The 18298-nt window shown below is 35.4% G+C and overlaps 1 protein-coding gene across 5 annotated transcripts in view; it reads right to left on the bottom strand.

Annotated features, from left to right (window-relative positions):
• Positions 1-879: 879 nt before the first annotated feature.
• Positions 880-18298, bottom strand: part of metro (membrane palmitoylated protein 7-like protein metro) — a 30981-nt gene continuing 13562 nt past the window's right edge. The window contains exons 1-12 of one of the 5 annotated variants that reach the window (XM_036362671.2): positions 11827-11937; positions 9680-9758; positions 9227-9408; positions 9045-9140; positions 8835-8966; positions 7656-7685; positions 4757-4924; positions 4519-4701; positions 4318-4456; positions 3723-4016; positions 3311-3654; positions 880-1614 (exon numbers count right to left, since the gene is read on the bottom strand). In XM_036362671.2, coding sequence (XP_036218564.1) covers positions 1438-1614; positions 3311-3654; positions 3723-4016; positions 4318-4456; positions 4519-4701; positions 4757-4924; positions 7656-7685; positions 8835-8966; positions 9045-9140; positions 9227-9408; positions 9680-9722 — 1788 coding nt within the window. In that variant the 5' untranslated portion in view covers positions 9723-9758; positions 11827-11937 and the 3' untranslated portion in view covers positions 880-1437. Of the gene's footprint in view, positions 1615-3310; positions 3655-3722; positions 4017-4317; positions 4457-4518; positions 4702-4756; positions 4925-7655; positions 7686-8834; positions 8967-9044; positions 9141-9226; positions 9409-9679; positions 9759-11826; positions 11938-18298 lie in introns of those variants that run through there. The other 4 variants (XM_036362669.2, XM_036362683.2, XM_014243649.3 and 1 more) reach the window with 4 other exon arrangements.

The raw sequence follows: 18298 nt of genomic DNA, 5'->3' as shown, positions 1-18298 counted from the left end.
GGTCGCTGCGAACATTTGGCTTCGCGATACGATGTAAAATCATTGATACATTTCTTTTTATTTGTTGTTTGGAAGCGCCAGCACTATGTTAATATTAAATATCAAATTATATCTGAAAGAAGAGGTTTTAAACCCAATTTTTATAAATATATAATGTATTTTGAACTGCACCAATTGGTTTCTGACATTTCCTTTTGGGTGTTACAAACTTCGGGGCATACTTGGAATACCCTATTCAGAGTACAAATATGGACAAATCAAGACACATGAAAAGTTATCATAATATGCCGGAAAGGTTATGAAAACTATCAATGCTGAGAAGGTCGTCTGCAATCGGGCAAGCATTTAAGGCTTAACGTAATGGCTTAGGACATAAATATACAACATGAATAGCATAACAACCAAATGATAATTGTAGCTTTTTAGGTATTTTTTCTAAATTAGATCGATAGCGTTACATAAATTCCCGGAGAGTGTACTAAAGTATATTTTTAGAAAGTAAAAGTATATTAATTTTTTTAGGCAGTTTAAAATTATATCTAATATGTAAGATGTATGTATGTTTGCATTTCAGCAGTGAAGGAAAATATTTTAACTAATATACTTTTAGCAAATATTTTGACATTGAAGACATGTATTATTTAAACATTTTATTTACATGATCTAATTAAATTTCAAAGTTGAAAATATGAACAAAATAATAACAAAACTTAAGGAAAATCTTTTTGTTTAAAATTTCATAGTTTTTTATGCATGCAATACAGTTTATTTTATTTATATATTTTTTGCAAAACAAAATTACTCTTACTTATATTTTTATATTTAGAATTTCATTAACTACATTGACGAAAATTCAGCGAATAATTTCAAAATCGGTAGTATTTTTTTGTAGGATGTTTGCACATTGTTTTATTCTTTAATTTAATTATTTTACATAGACATAATTTTTACTGCAGTTGGCAACACTGAACTTATAATGTTTTTTTGTGTACATACATGAGAAGTTTTTATTTTAAAATGTTGTATTGGAATATTCATTTTTCTTTGTAAGTGTGGAGTTTATGTATATATATTTATATAGAAACATGCTACGCCAACTGGAAATTTTTGCTTCCGCTTCTGTTTCATAAATTATCGTCTATACCTAAAAAAATTAAAATATTCCAAATATTCTGCCACATTTCAAAAATGTTTTTTTTACATATATTTTGGTGTTTTTATGTCAAATTCATTAAACAGTTTCACTTTTCTTCAATAATTAAAATTAAATATTTAATGCACGTATGCATAAATATATATAGGTATATATATTTGCATGTATGTATGTTTATATCATATTTGTGTTATTGGTTTTTGGCATTTGTTTTTTGCATATTCATCAGCAGTGTTTGTCTTTTTCTGGTTGTCAATTCTGTTTCCACAGCCAGTTCAGCCATTTTATTGTACCCAAGCGGCGGGCGCCCACAGTGGTTCATTTTCCAGGCGTTGCACTACATTCATCAGCTGTTCGAAAGTTGCTAGTAGATCATCGTTTACGATGACTTCATCGAAGAAGTGACCATAAAGGAAATCTATACGTTCGGCTGATTTAAGCATGTCGTTGAATTCCTCGTCCTAAGGAAGAAAAAGTAAAGGCTTTAGTTAAAACATTTGCATTTCGATTTGCCTACATTCGAAGCTTTTCATTTGTGTTGCTGTGTTTAGCTTTTGAAGAGGCTTGGAACTTGGCTAAGCTTTAGCAAAAGCTTTATTCGGTATTCAGTGGTTGCCAACTTATTAAGTTTTAAATTCAAAAATAATAGCTGAAAATTACCTATTGTACTATCAGCACACTAGTTTTTTGTAATGTTGTAAAATTTATAAAATACCTAGTAACTGCTTTTGGTTTATATTTTTTTAAAGGAACTCAATTGTTAACTTTGAAACCCTTTGGAAATGGAAGATAAAATAAAACAAGAAAAACGTCAACTTCGGTTGCACCGAATCTACAATACCCTTCACAAATACAAAAGATTCCTTACAAGAACTTTATTTTTTCCGGTCAGTTTGTAGCATCGACATGCTATGGTGACTCGATCTGAACCATTTTTTCAGTTGCCTCGGATAACCACTCATTATACCGTTGCTTTAGACAATAATTCATGCCGAATTTCTTACAGATATATCTTCAAATGAAAAGGCTTTCTATACAAGCACTTTCGGTCGCTTTGTAGTGCAGCTATATGCTATAGTGGTTCAAGATCGGTTCCGAGAAAGGAGAAGCTTCTTTGGGCGAAAAAGACGTGTGCGAAATTGCAGATCGAAAACTGAAAACCTGGGGGACTAGTTAGCGTATACACAGACAAACAGACTGACATGGCTAAATCGGCTTTGCTCGTCACGCTCATCATTTGCATACTTATATATACATATATTTTATAGGATCTCCGACGTTTCTTTCTGGGTATTACAAACTTCGTGTTTTTTTTTGAATTTTCTGAGAAAATTTACCTGTGCAATGTATATTTTTTACAATATCATAGTATTTAGAAAAACAATTTATATTTTGACGTGAGAATTTTTGCTGGAAAATTGTGGTTGTTTTTCCGATACTAAGTACGGAAGCCAGACCAAAAGGCTTTATGAAAGAGAGGATTGAGTAACATGACTGCTTGATGGCCGCTACGTCACAGGGCACTTATCCCTGAAATCTGACCGTCGAAAACATGGTAAAATGCAACGCTAAGCATATGCAGATGATGAAACGTTAGAACATTAATTTTCAAATTCCAACCTTCAAACGGTTGAGACGTCGTCGTGATGTCGTCCAATACTTACTCCAATACAAATTTGGTAGATAGGGGGGAACGAATTCACTGGGTTTTTAAATAGAGCTTTGGAATCAGTTGGGAGTTGGCTTGCGACCTCCCGTTTGGTAAGAAGGATGTACAATTGATTAGTGCTTTTGCGATCTTTGTTCTGTTTATGCTTAATGTTGCGCCAATTTAAAACAATTAACGAAATTTTATTATAAGCTTTTTGGGAAAACTTTAGTATACCGTCCCAGGCTTTCGGGGATAAAATGGGTATGGACGGATAGAGGAGATTCTCCAGATCAAGAATATATACAGATATAGCGCGGGAAACTTATAGTTTTCGAGATATTTACGTTCAAAGTTGATTTCAACATTTACATCTACATTTCCTTTGGTACAATATAAGAGATCAATCACTCAGTAATTAACTGTACTACAATATAATTACTTTTAATAAATACTCTTGCTTGTTTTCATCTAATATTCAATCTCCCACTTTTCTCCGTTATACTTACCGTAAAACCTCGAGCATTACTCTCGTCGAAAGTTGACTTGGCTCTCGAGTCGGTGCGTGACTTTTTCAAAACATCGAATTCTGGTGGTTTTATATGGATTATAAACGGTTTCGTTTGTACCGTGCGGAGCGCTTTGATCGCTTGATAGTGTGGACTCAGCACACAAACACAGCCGGCATTCACAATGGATTTAACACTCTCGCCGGAAGTGCCATACAAATGACCCTTATATTCACCATGTTCAATAAATTTGCCGGCAGCGATATCGGCTTCCATTTTGTCACGTGCCACAAATATGTATTCGCGTCCTGCGACCTCCCCGGTGCGTATTGGACGTGTGGTGTCTGTAGAAATATAAAAGACATAAATGATTTCTGAAAATATAAATTGTTATGTGTGTGTAAACACTTACATGGCACTGGACTGCGAAACTTTTCGGGGTCGCGCGCTACCAAGCGACGCCTCAGCTCATTGCGACCCACGCCTGGTGCGCCGATCAGCACAACTGGACGGTAGACGCCCGGACGTGGATATAATTTGGCAACCTCTTCGTAGGTGGCGATCATTTCACGATCAAAGTCGTCGTTCTCTGTCAAATCGTACATAATCTTTTTAGTTTTGGGCTGACGGCATGAGGAGGTGCTACTGCTAGAATGCAATATGGGTGTACCGGGCGGGGTAGTGCATATGGAAGCGCAAGAGCCCTCTGATGACATTATTTGAAGTTGATGCGTTAGATTTGAGTTTTTCGATTTTTGGTCGAAAGGAATTTAGTGGTCAAATTGTTTGTGGATCATGATGATGCGGACGTAGATGATGAAAATGGCGATAAGTGGTTCACCCACATACAAAAACACACACAAAGTCATGCAAAGTAAATATTATTAAAAAAGGTTATGGAATTAACGAAACATTTAGATTAGTGAAAAGCGATTTTTTGTTCGAACATTTAAATGAATAAATTGATGTAGGTATGTACAATTGTAGCTTTCGTAAAGCCAACTCACTCTTTGAATCGGCATCATTCGTCTCCGTTTGCGAACGTTCGTGTAGAATGCGCCGCTCTTGCAGCGCACGACTGGGTATCAGCCCAGCGCGGGCAGTGCGTTCCGATTCCTTACGTGCCTGCCACCAGTAGGCGTCGTCCTGCAGTGAGAGAAAAGTTTATTTTTCAAACAGTAAAAATACCGTCGTAAATTTGAATCTACCTGCGACACGATATGTAAAATATCGCCTCGTTGAAATGCCAGGCCCGCTTCTTTACAGGGTATGTAGGGATCCGTTTCGGGATTGTAGTCAAAGTGCGCACGTACACGCACTTTGGACTCACGCTGACCGCCCTTGCCATCCGATGGAACCAATTTGAAGGTGATCGTGCCCTCAGAGTTTTGCTGGTCAAAATAATTTTAAATCTAGTTTGTTTAGTTATAGGTCTTCAAAACTCACCAAAATACTTAGTACATCTCCGGGCGTTTTCCCCTCAACATTTATGCCGTTCACCTCAATCACCTCATCGCCCACATGTATCAGTCCGGAGCGATCGGCGGCGCCACCATGCATAATACGCGCTATAATTATCTTTCCCGTTTCCTCGTCTGTTTTTATCGTTGCACCCTACAATTGAATTGCATGCTAAGTAAATTTGTCTGCAGACTGCTCTTAGGATTTTAAACTGTTTTCGAAAATATTTGCAATCACGAAATCAAGCAATGCACCGTGGTGTAAACAAATTAGGTAAGTTTGTGTAAATTTTCAAAATACTTAACGCACATAAATTACGACATCGAAAGATGTAAATGTACTCGTGTTTTTGTAATAAAAATTTGTTATTTTCGGGTAGTGGATGTGGGTGGGAATATACATCTGGTCTTGGGTGTAATTGCTAATGGAATTCTTACTGGTTTATGGGGCAATAATAATAAGTGTAAATATTTGAGTTTATAAAGTTATTGTTGTAGTTAAATATGTATAATTGACGATTTGAGTTCAGAGCCAAGATGTAGATGAGATGCAGCACATGCAGTCTGATGTCGAAAGCAGAGTGGAACCTTAAAAGTTATGTTAACGGTACTATCAGTTTCATCAGCTGCGCCATCTTCATATCAGTTATATACCAGACAGCCTGCAAAGTTTGTATCGCTTCTCGAGACCGAGCCATAAAAATTTGATGCATCGGGTTTCTACTTAGACCAACACTTCATGTATAAGTTTCACTGTGATCAGATAATTGGTGTGTAGGATAAATATTTTGTGTAACGCAAGTTTTGATATTCAGGTGCTTATGGAATTTTTTTTTTTTTTGGTGAAAAAGCAAAACTTTAAAGCATTTACCAAACTCGGCGCTAGGCAAATAAGTGTTCTAACAGTTTGCTCAATTCCGTACGAGCCATATGAACACCAAAGTGATTGTTGTGGATGAAAATATGGAAAAAATCCATCAAATCATCATCATTGACTATAAAATAAAGTTAGTCAAGATAAAAAATAATCAAAAAAACGGGTTAAGCATATAATTCATAAAAATTTGGGCACGCGAACTAACTCTGTGTAAAGTGGGTTGCCGTGCGATCTCACAATCAACAAATACATATAGTGAGGAATCATTGAAAACGATGGATGAATAAATTGGGATTGGAATTGTTTCCGAATTTCCAGAGAATTTTTGGGCCGTATAATTCGTGGACCTCCAGAGAACGAACGCTATAAAACCTATTTTGAAACAACAAGAAAATCGTACTACAAAAATGATTTGAAATAGTTAGATATCAAAATCAAAGCAATGGTTGTTTAGGAATATTCGAACTTCTAGCCTGCCTGTAATTTTGCAGCTGGCTTATTTCGAATTGTCTTCATTGTAGAGAGTTCTCATTAAGCCAGCTAAAGCAGTTAGCATTACAAATCAAGGATTACGAAGGAACGACTTCATCATTTTTATGAGGCCCAAGAAATTGGAATCGCAATAGCACATCCGAAAATATTGCAAAGAAGTTTGAAATAGTGTAGATAGAGTGTTTCTCGAAAACACATGCATTTAAGTGAAAGGTCGGTTGTGGGTACGAATCGCGCCAATATTCATATTTAAAGCAAATATAATTTTTTATATAAAAATTATACATAAGTACATATATACATATGTATAAGGTCTAATACAAAATCCATTATTTTTTCATTACATTGAAGGTTTTATTCAGTATAGTTAGAATTATTTGATTAAGGTGAAATATGCATATGTTTCATAATGCCACTTATATAAACCCTCGTACCTATTGGTACAAAAATTGGGACAGTCGATTTTCACAAGCATTTGTTGAATCAAAGTTTTAATAAGAAAAACTGTTAGCCATAGACAGAAACTTGTGTTAATCACTTGGCGCCAGGTCTGAATAATGAGATGGATGCACAAGATCCTCAGAACGAAACTTCCGGGGCTTTTGGAGAGTCACTGTCGATGTGAGTGCGCTGGTGTCGTCCTGATGGAATACAATTCCTCTCTTATAGCCCAAAGCTGGCCACTTCTGGGCGATTGCTATCTTCAGATAGTCCAATTGTTGACAATACAAGTCCGAATTAAGAGTTTGGCCGAAGAAGAGGAGCGCATAGTAGATGATTCCCTCCCAATAGGATCAAACACATTATACTCTTACCCAGCGTTATTTAAGCGTTTTTTGTGCAATATTTGTCTCTTGGTCAATTGGAACAGTGCTTGCAAGATGATCGGACGATTTCTATTATTTTATCGTTTCGGAATGCAATCGACGAAACCAGAATTGTGTATGATTGACTTCTCTAATATCAGGATCAACAGCACTATTCACAATTCCATCCACTTGGCTTATGCTTTCGCCTTTATCGAGGAAAAACTATAAAATATGGCGTATTTACTCATTGGTGGCATTCATCTTTGACTATATCTTATGTTTCTAACGCCATATAACGTATCCCAATAGTACTTATACAATGCGAGATGCAGATTACTAAATTTATCTATTGGAAAAATAATGGATTTCCTTTTAGTAGATGAAAAAAACTTGGCCATTTTTTTTTATTTAATAAAATGTTAAGGAAAATGTACGTGCTTCGTTTAGTTTTCCCCATATGTGTTTTGTTGTTGTGCAGATTTATATGTACTTGTAATTCCAATATTATCATTTAAATGCATGTTTTTAAAGGTGGTGCACCTACGAATCGAATGTAAATATATTTGTATGTATGTGTGTTGATGTGAATAGTGTATAATACAGCAAAAGTTAGCAGGAACAGACATCGATATACATATAGTATGTGTATGCAGGAGTTTTAAATTATATATAGTACACATTACTTGTTTTTAAAGACAATTACTTACAACAATCGGTTCCGCACTTTGTGCTCCTGACTGTGGTTTGGAGTGAGACAGAATGTGTGTGAAATACACGAAGTACAAATTTTGATAAAAAATCATATATTTTTGTTTTTGCATTTTTTACAATACACAAATATTGTAATAAAAAAATAGTATATATTTAAACTTTTTGATGAACGTTTGAACATTAGCAATATACTTAGAGTGAGCATACTTTTTGGAAAAAATATTTGCGAATACACATAGATTTGTATAAGAAAAGGTGATGATGAGAAGTGTTTTTGTGTTTTTTTACAAGTGTAACTGTTAATCAGGCGCATACATATACTTTTATGAATATATGATTGAAGGAAGAGTTTGTTTGCTCTCTCAAAGTTTTTATCTAAAAAAGTGGTGAAAAGACGCCTTAAAAGTTTTCGGTTGAGAGCGGTGCAGAGGTTTTGTAATAAATTTGGCGTATAGAATTAAATTAAGATATGAAGACATATTTTATTTTACTAAATTCTTCAAATGTTATATATTTTTAAATATATTATTTTACTGAGAGTACCAGTAATTTTTAAACTATTTATATAGAAAGTATCAGCAGTGCGTTTTTGAGGAAATATTTTTTAAAACGCAAGAGTTTAAACACGCGGAAACAGTTATAAAATTTTGAACAAGACAAAAGTATATTAGAATTATTCAAACATTACTTGTACGCTCTCTCGCCTTTATCATTGACCATAAAAAAAATGAGTGTATTTTAAGGCGCTGAATCGATCCAAATGAACCCAGTAATTTATGCATTGAAAATAAATAAAGTACTTTTCAACATACATATGTTTAAATAGCACTAACAATAACAAAAGCGTTGAAAGCAGAGAGAAGTTGCGCGTTACCCTAAACTGTGAAAGTGTAGACAGATATAATAGTTTAGTGAGGTTATGTGTTTGCCAGTGAGTGTTGTGTGGGAGTAGAGCGTTGATGCCGCATGCCATTGCCTGCATGAAATGTTGATAAAATTGTTGATGATGTTAGTAAACGAATGCATTGATGAAGAAACTATGTTAATTTCGTTTATTGTTTGACGTACTCTTTGGTTGCTTTTGATGTGGTGATATGGGTGAAATGATTTAACAGCAAATTCCATTTTTTTAAATACAATTTTTGCAATAAAATCAACTTAAGCGGCTCACTTACCAACGGCTCATTGCTCTTCACCAGCTGGACGATTTTAATTGTTTCCTCGTCCTCATCCATTTCGATGGGTACTTCCGGCAGATGCGGATAGAAGTCCTTCTGCGCAATGGCATCGTGTGCATATAAAAGACTCTAGAAACAACAAATACACACATACACATTTGTTAACATGCAAGTTGTGCTGCATAAAATGAAGCTGTGAAAACTCACTTGTAAATGCGGTTCTTGCAACAAATGAAAGGCCTCTTTGCATTCCTCGTTCAGGTGGCAACGTTGCGATAACTGCTCCAGCACTTCGTACAATATCTACAGCAAGAGAATTTTGTAAATTTGAAAAATGTTTTTATACTTGTATATGTGTGTGTGCGCTTGTTATTTGGCGACAATGTTACCTGTCCGGAAGTGGAGAGCACTGGCGCCAGTCGATCGTCTCGACCCACTTTGGCCACTTTTGTGTGCACATTGACAAGTGCATTGAGCTCCTTTGATTCGAGCAAGGCTTTAAGGAAGTCGATTTCCTGGTCATTGGAAAGATTTTCCGCCTCCTTTAGAGATGTTATGAGTTTCGATAGTGCTACGTTCAGTTTTAACAAGGGAGAGATGAAAAATTATTATAAAACGAAACGACAATTTACATAGAAATTAAGAGAAGGGTGCCAAGAAGGTAAAGAAAAATGAACGGAAGTTTCTGTGCACCTTTAAAAACTTTTTTGTGTGATATTTAAGAGAGGGATTAAAATAGTATACTTTGTTAATAGGATTGAAGTAAGTTAATGGGACGAGTAGATATAGGAACACATGAATCTAAAATAAACCTAATTGTATCTGGGAAATTACGTTCTTACCGGGATCCCAATTTGTATCTGTAGCCATAACTTCAGCTGTCATCCTCTTAGTTCAGCAATTGATTTTTTCTGACATGCACTGAAAGAAATTGGAAAGAATTAGACTTTTGGGAAACAAATAATTTTTTGGGTCTGCTATTAATTTCATATTAATAAATTTTTACTATAAGTCTCAAATATTGTTGTAGAGAACTAAGTCGTGGTAACTTGTTCACTTTAGTGAGAATGAATTTAACAATAAAATTAAGATTACAAAATTGTTATATGAGTAATGGCAAAAATCCTCCGCTGAACCCTCCACGAGGGTGCCGACTGGGAATAGATACCACAGGTTCACGACGTGGGCAAGAGCGAGCTGGCAGCAGTTCGCCCCTGTTAGTAGTGAGGTATCTAGCTCAGGCAGTGTTCGGTACTCTTCAATAGTGCAGCATCCAGATAGGAGGTCTTACCATGGTAGGAGGTATATAAAGGGCTGGATCAAGGTGTCATGCGACCCGTGCCGAAGATCAACCTGGCTGGGGGCCCTTAAATAGCCCAGTCTCGCACGGAGCTTACGGATACCTGGCGTCCTCCGTAATAAGATAGCCTTACTTGCGTAGCGGGGGCTATGCGCAAGCGGACATACTTTCGCCAATACTCGTGGGTCCAAAATTATGAGCCAAAATTTCAAGAACACAAACAATAAAAACAAAAAGGATTTGTCATCCTATTTCTTATGTCGAGTGACAGCCACTTTACCTACCCACCTACCTACCTATATGAGTAATTGTGCGAAGTTCTTAAACCAAGCAACTCTCATAGAAAACCTCATCCTCATTGGCAAACATTTAATACAGTTGATTTCCACAAGCTTCTCTTGAAGCGAGTTTTCATCAGAAAACCCGTTGGCAATAGACAGAAACTGGTAGTAATCGTTTGACGGTCCAATTGTTGACAATACAGGTTCGAATTAAGAGTTTGGATGTAGAGGAGCAGCTCGTACTTAAATGTTCCCTGCCAACCTCACCAAAAGTATGGCAATACCAAGTATGGCTGACCATCAATCCTAGCTTGCCCATCGTTTGGATCGGCTCACCGACCCACTTTTCTTCACCAGTAAACATCCGCTTCAGAAATGGATTGATTTTGGTGCGATTTAGCAGTGATTCCCTGATTGAAATTCGGTTTATGAAGTTTTTTGCGTTAATTTGAGTACCACTCATACATTGAGCTTCTTTTATTACCCAGCCTTATTTAGATGGTTCGCAACAGTTTTCTTTGCAAAGTCTAGCTTCTGATCAATGGGAACAGCACTTACATGATGGTTGGATTCGACGATTCGCCTTATTTTATCATTATTGATTTTTGACTATTGGCCTTCCAGAGCGTGGCTCATCTGTGACATAAGAATTACCGTAATGGCCTTGACAAAACTGAAATTGCGTGTGATTGTATTTTGCAGTATCAGAACCATAAACACTATTCATATGTTTAGAGGAAAAATAATATGTGGGGAGACCTTTGTTAAATATTCATATTAACGAACTTTTGCTAGAAAATATTGTTTATGCAAATTGTTGTGCAATGTATCTCAATATTGCTTTAGCACAAGGCTATTCATTTCGTTCTGCGGAGAACTCTTTAGTTTGAAAAAATTTTAGTATCCTAAGCAAACGGAACTATTTATGAATATTAAGAAGCCCATTTAATTACATGTCTTTAATAACTCTTCAATATCCTTATCCAAAACTATATATACGTATGTAACACTGAATATTTTTTACTGTAGCACACATTTTCATACATATGTATGTACTTCCCTACCCTTATTGTAAATATCTATGACCTCAATAAGATTAATTTCCAAGTCCCAATTCATGCCGTGTCCTTATCCATTTGGTAGTAATTTTCAAGGTTTTGCGTGCACAGAAATGAACGGCAACTCCCCCATTTTCCACGTTCTCTTGTAAGCTGCAAGCTCTTTTGCATCGATCGGCAATGACTACTAAATCTCCACAGCATGTTCAAAAATCCAACAAAAAGTTTGTGGAAATAATTGCCAATTATTTATAAAATGTTGCTATAGTTAAACACAATAATTAAAAACCACAAATTGCAGTGGGGTGATTCGTTCAAACCTATTTAAGTAGGTATGTGTATTTGATTACCACTTTTCCCTATACTAAATCCATATCGATGGTTGCCAGAATGGCTGAGTGGGAGTGTATGCTTAGTTGTGTGCATATGCTCTGAGGTATCCGACGCGCTGGCGCCCAAAATCACAGCATGGAAAATCATGTAAAGCGCCACAATTCAACAATCACAAATCACAAATATGTAAGTAAGTCTATAAGTTTACTCAGCCGTACATATGTAAATACATACAGTGGATGTCAAAACTAAAGCACAAAACTTATCAAATAACTACAATGTTATAAAAAAAATTGATTTAACAGAATTTCTCATGAGCAGTGATTTTCCGGGATTTACCAACAGCAGGTTTCCTTACCAAAGGTGACGGAGAAAAGAAACTGACATATAAGCTGTCTTCGATTCGCCATTTCTCCGCTCGCTATCTTTCCGCCCTGCTGTCTTGTCAAAAAAATTCCATCTAAAAGCAACTATAAAGTTATCGAGAGAGTATGCGGATACTTCATAAAAGTGGTATAGCCGCTATCTGCAGTGCTATCAAGTTTTGTTTTGCATATTTTATATCAGTTTTACTATTGTGAATGGTTCAAATGACAAATGAAAATACTAATTTATTTTTATTCTTTGATTTTAAAAACTATTTATTGTATAAGACTTAAAATCAATTGTAATAAATTATAGAAAACAAAACTAAGTTACTGAAACGTTTTTTGCCACGGAAGAAATAATTTCTCCCCCAGAAAGAATCGTAACACAATTGCAAATTTGTCAGAGAACATGCTAGGACAGGGTTATACCACGAATGCTGTCTGTTTGTTTGTACATCACATATATATTGTTCGATTGGCTACTCTACAATGCTTGGCGAATCTAATACTGCTATTGTTTATGATAATACCGACGGATGGCTAGAATTGGTAGTCTTTTGATATTTTATTAAAGATAAAAAAAAGATGAGTTTACTCCATCAAAGAAAGAAATGCAACACAATAATATCTGTTTACCGATTTGATATGCTAGTTCAAGTTAATGCTTCATTTTTGGCGGATACTGTACATATACACATATACAAATATTCAAGTCTTTAAGTCGAAAAGTGGCAATCAGCGAATGAAGTGAAATGTGAATTCTCGATTACCTTGCTGTATATAAAATGATAGATGTACCATATTTGAAACGTATCGAAAAAAATCAATGATTGGGCCTATTGATTAGAGTTTGGCGTGTTCGCTTTGAAAAGCACGTGCCTTTTAATAGAAGCCATGAAAGTTAAGAAAGCGGAAGTGAGTGCACAAAGTGAACGTTTTATTATGAATCAAATATAGTATTGATATATAAAAAATTTATGGTACTATTAAAGTGGTAGAAAATTAGAGAATTGAGTGGAATAAATAAAAGATATGATTCAAATATATTTTTTTATTGGCAAGCTAAGCTCTTGACAAGTTGGGTTGATTTTCGAGGATGAAGCTAAAGTGTCTGCACATATACTTGTATTTCTTCTTTCAATTAAATTACGAAATAATATGATTTCGAAGGAGCCAACATCCACACGAAAAATGTTGCAAAAATCTCAGATGGAAACAAAAATATCATGCTTTGCGTGAGATATGCTGATAATACTTTTCCACAATAAGGAGTATAAATACTTGCAACGAACGACGAAGTACGAAAGCCGATATAATTGACAAAATATCTGTGTCTGTCGTCCATCCACTACTAGTTATTAATGTCGATAAAATCAAAAAAGTTCAAAAAACAGTGGTTGAAAATCGTTGTGCTGACATCAGAGAGAAAGCAGAGAATATCAACATCTTTTATGGATCGACTCAACAAAATACGATTAATATTGTGGGTATGAAGTTGTTAATGCTGGGTTCGTACCAAAAGACCTAATTGTTTTGGAGGTCGCAAAAGAGATGTTTGAAAACGTAGGTGAAGCACCTATATTTACCAAGTGCATTACTACTGGTAAGGAGACGAGTTATGAATATGGCATCAAAACTTTACAAAGCAGAGACAATTATGAAGTCTCATAAAAACATTGAACATTATCCAAAAAAAAAAATGTGTATTCCATACGAGGTCTAAAGTCTATTGGTCCGGTGTTAAGTAAAGAATTATGTAGATACGTCGAATTATACGAACAATGTAAGGATATTCGCAAATAAATGAATGAAACATGTCCAGACACTGAATGTATACCTTTCAAAAAAGAAAAGGGAATAAGCAATTGTGTTAAATTGCACAGAATATGAGGATGTTAATCGAATATTACTAAATTCCCCAGATTTAATTATCATTGATCGATGAGGATGACATATAAATATATTATATTGAAAATATTATATTAATGCTAAACAGATCTTAAAAGAAAATAAGAATTTCACAATAAATCCTCAGTTTTGCTTTTGAATTGTGAAATTATTTTGCTGCCTTTCAGTCAACTATTTCGGAACCACTCAGGATATGGCACACAAAATTTGCATGTGCTGACATAATTCCAAAGAACCGCTCAAAACTAATGTTCAAATACCGAAGTATACATGGGCAGCAAGTTGAAGCAGCAACTGCACATACCTAAATACATACATATTATAAATGAATAAGCAGTTTTTGGAGTGCATCCAAACAAAAGTCACTGGACTAAATGTGCATAAACTCATAACTCAAAATACATACAGACATATTTACATAATATGTTAAGGTAGGAGCACAAGCAACAGCCAAACAATGATGGAACTCTGCAGATTGGCCGAACTGAGCAAGCAAAAAACGTACATATTATATATGTATGTAAAGAAGAGGGCAATGTGGCTAATGATTTAGATTCATGTTTTCGAAAAAAAAGGAAGAGTTGAATACGGGCGCAATAATACTATGCGTGTAATCAATCCACTGTTTTTATAACTTAGTTGCAAAAAGAACAATGCGACTCACTTGATATTTTTACTTTTCGACAGTATCGTTTTAATAAGTGGCCCGAGTAAAATCTGTTTTCTCGATCTTAATGTGTTAAGTTAGCTGTGGTTTGCCAAGATTTTTGCCAGCGCTCATTTGGATTTGAACAACAGTTTGATTCGCGCTCAGTAGACATAATTTACTCAGTCTGTGTTGTTGATTTTCATATCATTTGCAATATTATTCAATAAATTTTCTTAGAGAGTACTATCACTCCCTCACATATCGTATAGTAATCGCATATATGGGTATAGTGAAGGCTTTACTATTCAATATATGGATTTGAGGGTTTATATACGAGTATGTATTATAATATCGTGTCGCGTTCCGATTCATATCCATGGAAGGAAACCCTGCATGTACATTCAAAAGAGGTAATTAAAGCTAATACCATCGAAAATCCTCGAATAGATTTTGGATGTTCGTAAAATGGGCTGATTGAAATAGATATCTAGAGATATCAAATGGAGATGTTGTAAAAATCATTAATAATATGGCTTGCCGCTCGCTCTGTGCAAAGTGGAACCCGAAGAGATTTAAAATGTCACCATGTGAGAAATCAATGGAAACGATCACAAATATTGGCAAATTGGTTCGAAGCACAATACTTACGTAGTCGCAGCATTTGGACTTATATATGGGTCTTCTATTATCAAATCTCAAGAGCCGTGACTGGATACACCTATTAAAAGACCAACTGTCTTATAAAGACGGTATTAAAAAGTAGATGATTGCCATATTCGGAATATAGTCTCGATGTTGGTTAATAGAATCGAATTTCGCCAAAAAATATATTTTAACAAATAAGAAAGGCCCAAGCTCGGGTGTAACAGAATACTATATTCTCACAATTTCCAAGGAACAAAGATGGCAAAATAATAATAAATAATATTGCACAAGAATTCAATATGCTTTATGCGAGAACAAATGGGTTACAATCAAATTTAGTATCTTATTAGCTTATATTATTGCTTATAGACTCACTTAGTTTCTTTATTACATTTTGCTCGTCTATAATATATATTTAAATCAAATGAATTAACTTAAATGGGAGGTCGCTCTTTAGCAATATGAGGCCTAGGCCAAGGTCTGGACTAACTCATATTCAGCGCTAAACCTTATTATTTTTAAGAAAAATTTACCTAAATAAAAGCAATAAAGTCAGATAGAGGGAGAAAATGAATGAATACTATTATATCGCGTATATTGGGGTTAGGGGAAGATCTGGACTGATTGCATTAACGTTTAGCATTACTCAAGATATGTTACTCGAGAACATGTTTTCACGCAATTTTGTGATGATAATTCTCACACTGATTGACATATTGGGCATAAAATAAACTAGACTAACGAAAATCATTATAAATAGTATATGGTATGGGAGCTGGGGTAATTCGTTGATCACACACATTTTCGCATTAAACTATGGTCTGAGGTTTGTTCAAAAACAATCGCGCACATTAATGGTACGGTAGCCGCCGTATTCCCCAGACCTGACCCCCTGTGCCTTGTTTTTTTCCCCCAAAACTGAAGAGGCCCATGAAAGAACGACGCTACGATTGGGGTCAAAAAACTGCATCGCAGGAGAATTAGAGAGAGATTTAAAATGTCCACTCTTAATAAAGATTCAAACCGCATATGCTTCTTCCTACAGCGATTTACTGCACCAAATTGCAGCTTTGCTTTATTTTTGGCTTAGTAATGGAACTTTAGTTTATAGTTTATATATAGTATAGTTTATAAGTTTTTGATTAATGGCGATTTGTGGGTGTGATCCGAACTTCTTATAGTACTAACACGTGTACTAAATTTCATAAAAATATCTCACTTTTAAATCAAGTTACAACTTGCAGGGACAGACGGACGTAGTAGGATGTTGCGAGAGTATAAAAACAATACAATTTTATTAACTTTCAATCTGCCTGTTATTTTAAAATAAATAAATAAGTTCATAAGTTTTTAAGGGGATTGAAGAAAAAACACCCGACTTCGCACCGTTCCGTATCAAATCCTCTTATGATTTAGATAGCTAAATCACGCAATTATTATCTTATAATTATCTCGACTTTTTCGGAGTGATAAAAACAACAAGTATGTGCACAAAACTGTTGTACTTATGCAATAACACTGCCCTCAGGTGCACAGAAAATCGGCTCAGCAAGCAACCAACCAACCGCAAAAGGCGAGGTGGAAATCCACCGAAAGGATGTACGAGCAGCGACAAACAAAAGCTGAAAAAGAGGCAGAGTTGCAATGGCTGCTAGTTCGTATTGTTCGTATTGTTTATTGGTGCAGTAGTCACTACTATATATTTTTTTGTGTTGTTGTTGTTCATTTTGTTCTTATTGCAGCTGGTTGTTTCCCTGCAACGCGGTTTTGCAAAACGACAAGTGCAAGGATTCACCACTACTAAGTACTATATGTACGAGCTAGCAGCCGTTATGAGCGCACGAATGAGTTATTCAAGAGGTTCACTGCTATAAAAACACGTGATATATACTTGTTCATACATATAAAGCCTTTGCTTCGTTTCGCAAGCGGAGGAAAGTGTGTGCAGGGGTACGTAGGTGTGACGGTGAAATTGTATTATGCTTATGCTGTGTAATTTGTAAAGAAAACACAAAAGTGTTGCTCTTTGTGGGGTTATGGTCGGAAGAGTGTTGACTGTGGTGCGGGGGCGCAACACAATTTTTATGTAGCAAGTCGCAACGGCAAAACGGCCTTTCGCATTCAATGGTTTTTAGGTCAATTTCAGGAATTTAAATGTCAATTTGTATGAAGTGTCACGTTTTGGTAAATTGAATTATTAGAACAGCTCGAAGGAAGAATGGCCACGCTAGCCATTGTTTTTTGTTTGTTTGTTTTTGTGTTTTATTCAAAGCCTGCTTCTAAAATTCAAATGATTGGAGTGGGAGTTAGTAGCTGTAGCTGGTGTATTCCTCTCTATGGTTCAATCTCAATATTATAGATAAGTTAATTCTTATATCAATTATTCCAAATCAGGTACAGTTAATTCTTCACAAGAATTCGGATATAAAACTGTACTTTGGTACAGAGGATTGCAGTAGAAGAGGCACCTGGGACCTAAGCATTTACAAAAATGTGCGTTGCCCGCCCTCTAAAAGGTTTAATGCAGATAACTATCTTTTAAGTCACTAAAGCTACAATAACCCAATTTGCTTTGGATAAATCCTTTAAGAACCCCTACCGACAGTGCGAAAATGGATGAAATCGGATTATAAACCTGGGGGGAGGGCCCATATAACAGTTTTGTTAAAAACTATGAAAAGCGCAATAAATAAAAAGCTAAATGCTTCAAAAACACAAAAGCCGGTGTCAAATTCAGCCCACATTTAGGTGAAAGTCCATATCTCGGAACCCACTCAACCAATTTCAACAAAATTCGGTACGTCTAATTACCTTGACATTCCTACATTACAGTGTGAAAATAGGCCAAATCAGACAAAAACCACGCCTACTTCTCATATACGCAGTTTGAAATTCCATCTGATTGTTTTACTTTCCTGT

This window comes from Bactrocera oleae, chromosome 4, assembly GCF_042242935.1.
Source record: "Bactrocera oleae isolate idBacOlea1 chromosome 4, idBacOlea1, whole genome shotgun sequence".
In the NCBI taxonomy this organism is placed as follows: Eukaryota; Metazoa; Arthropoda; class Insecta; order Diptera; family Tephritidae; genus Bactrocera; species Bactrocera oleae.
The sequence above is the reverse complement of the archived record's forward strand: the minus strand, read 5'-3'. Positions and strand labels throughout refer to the sequence as shown.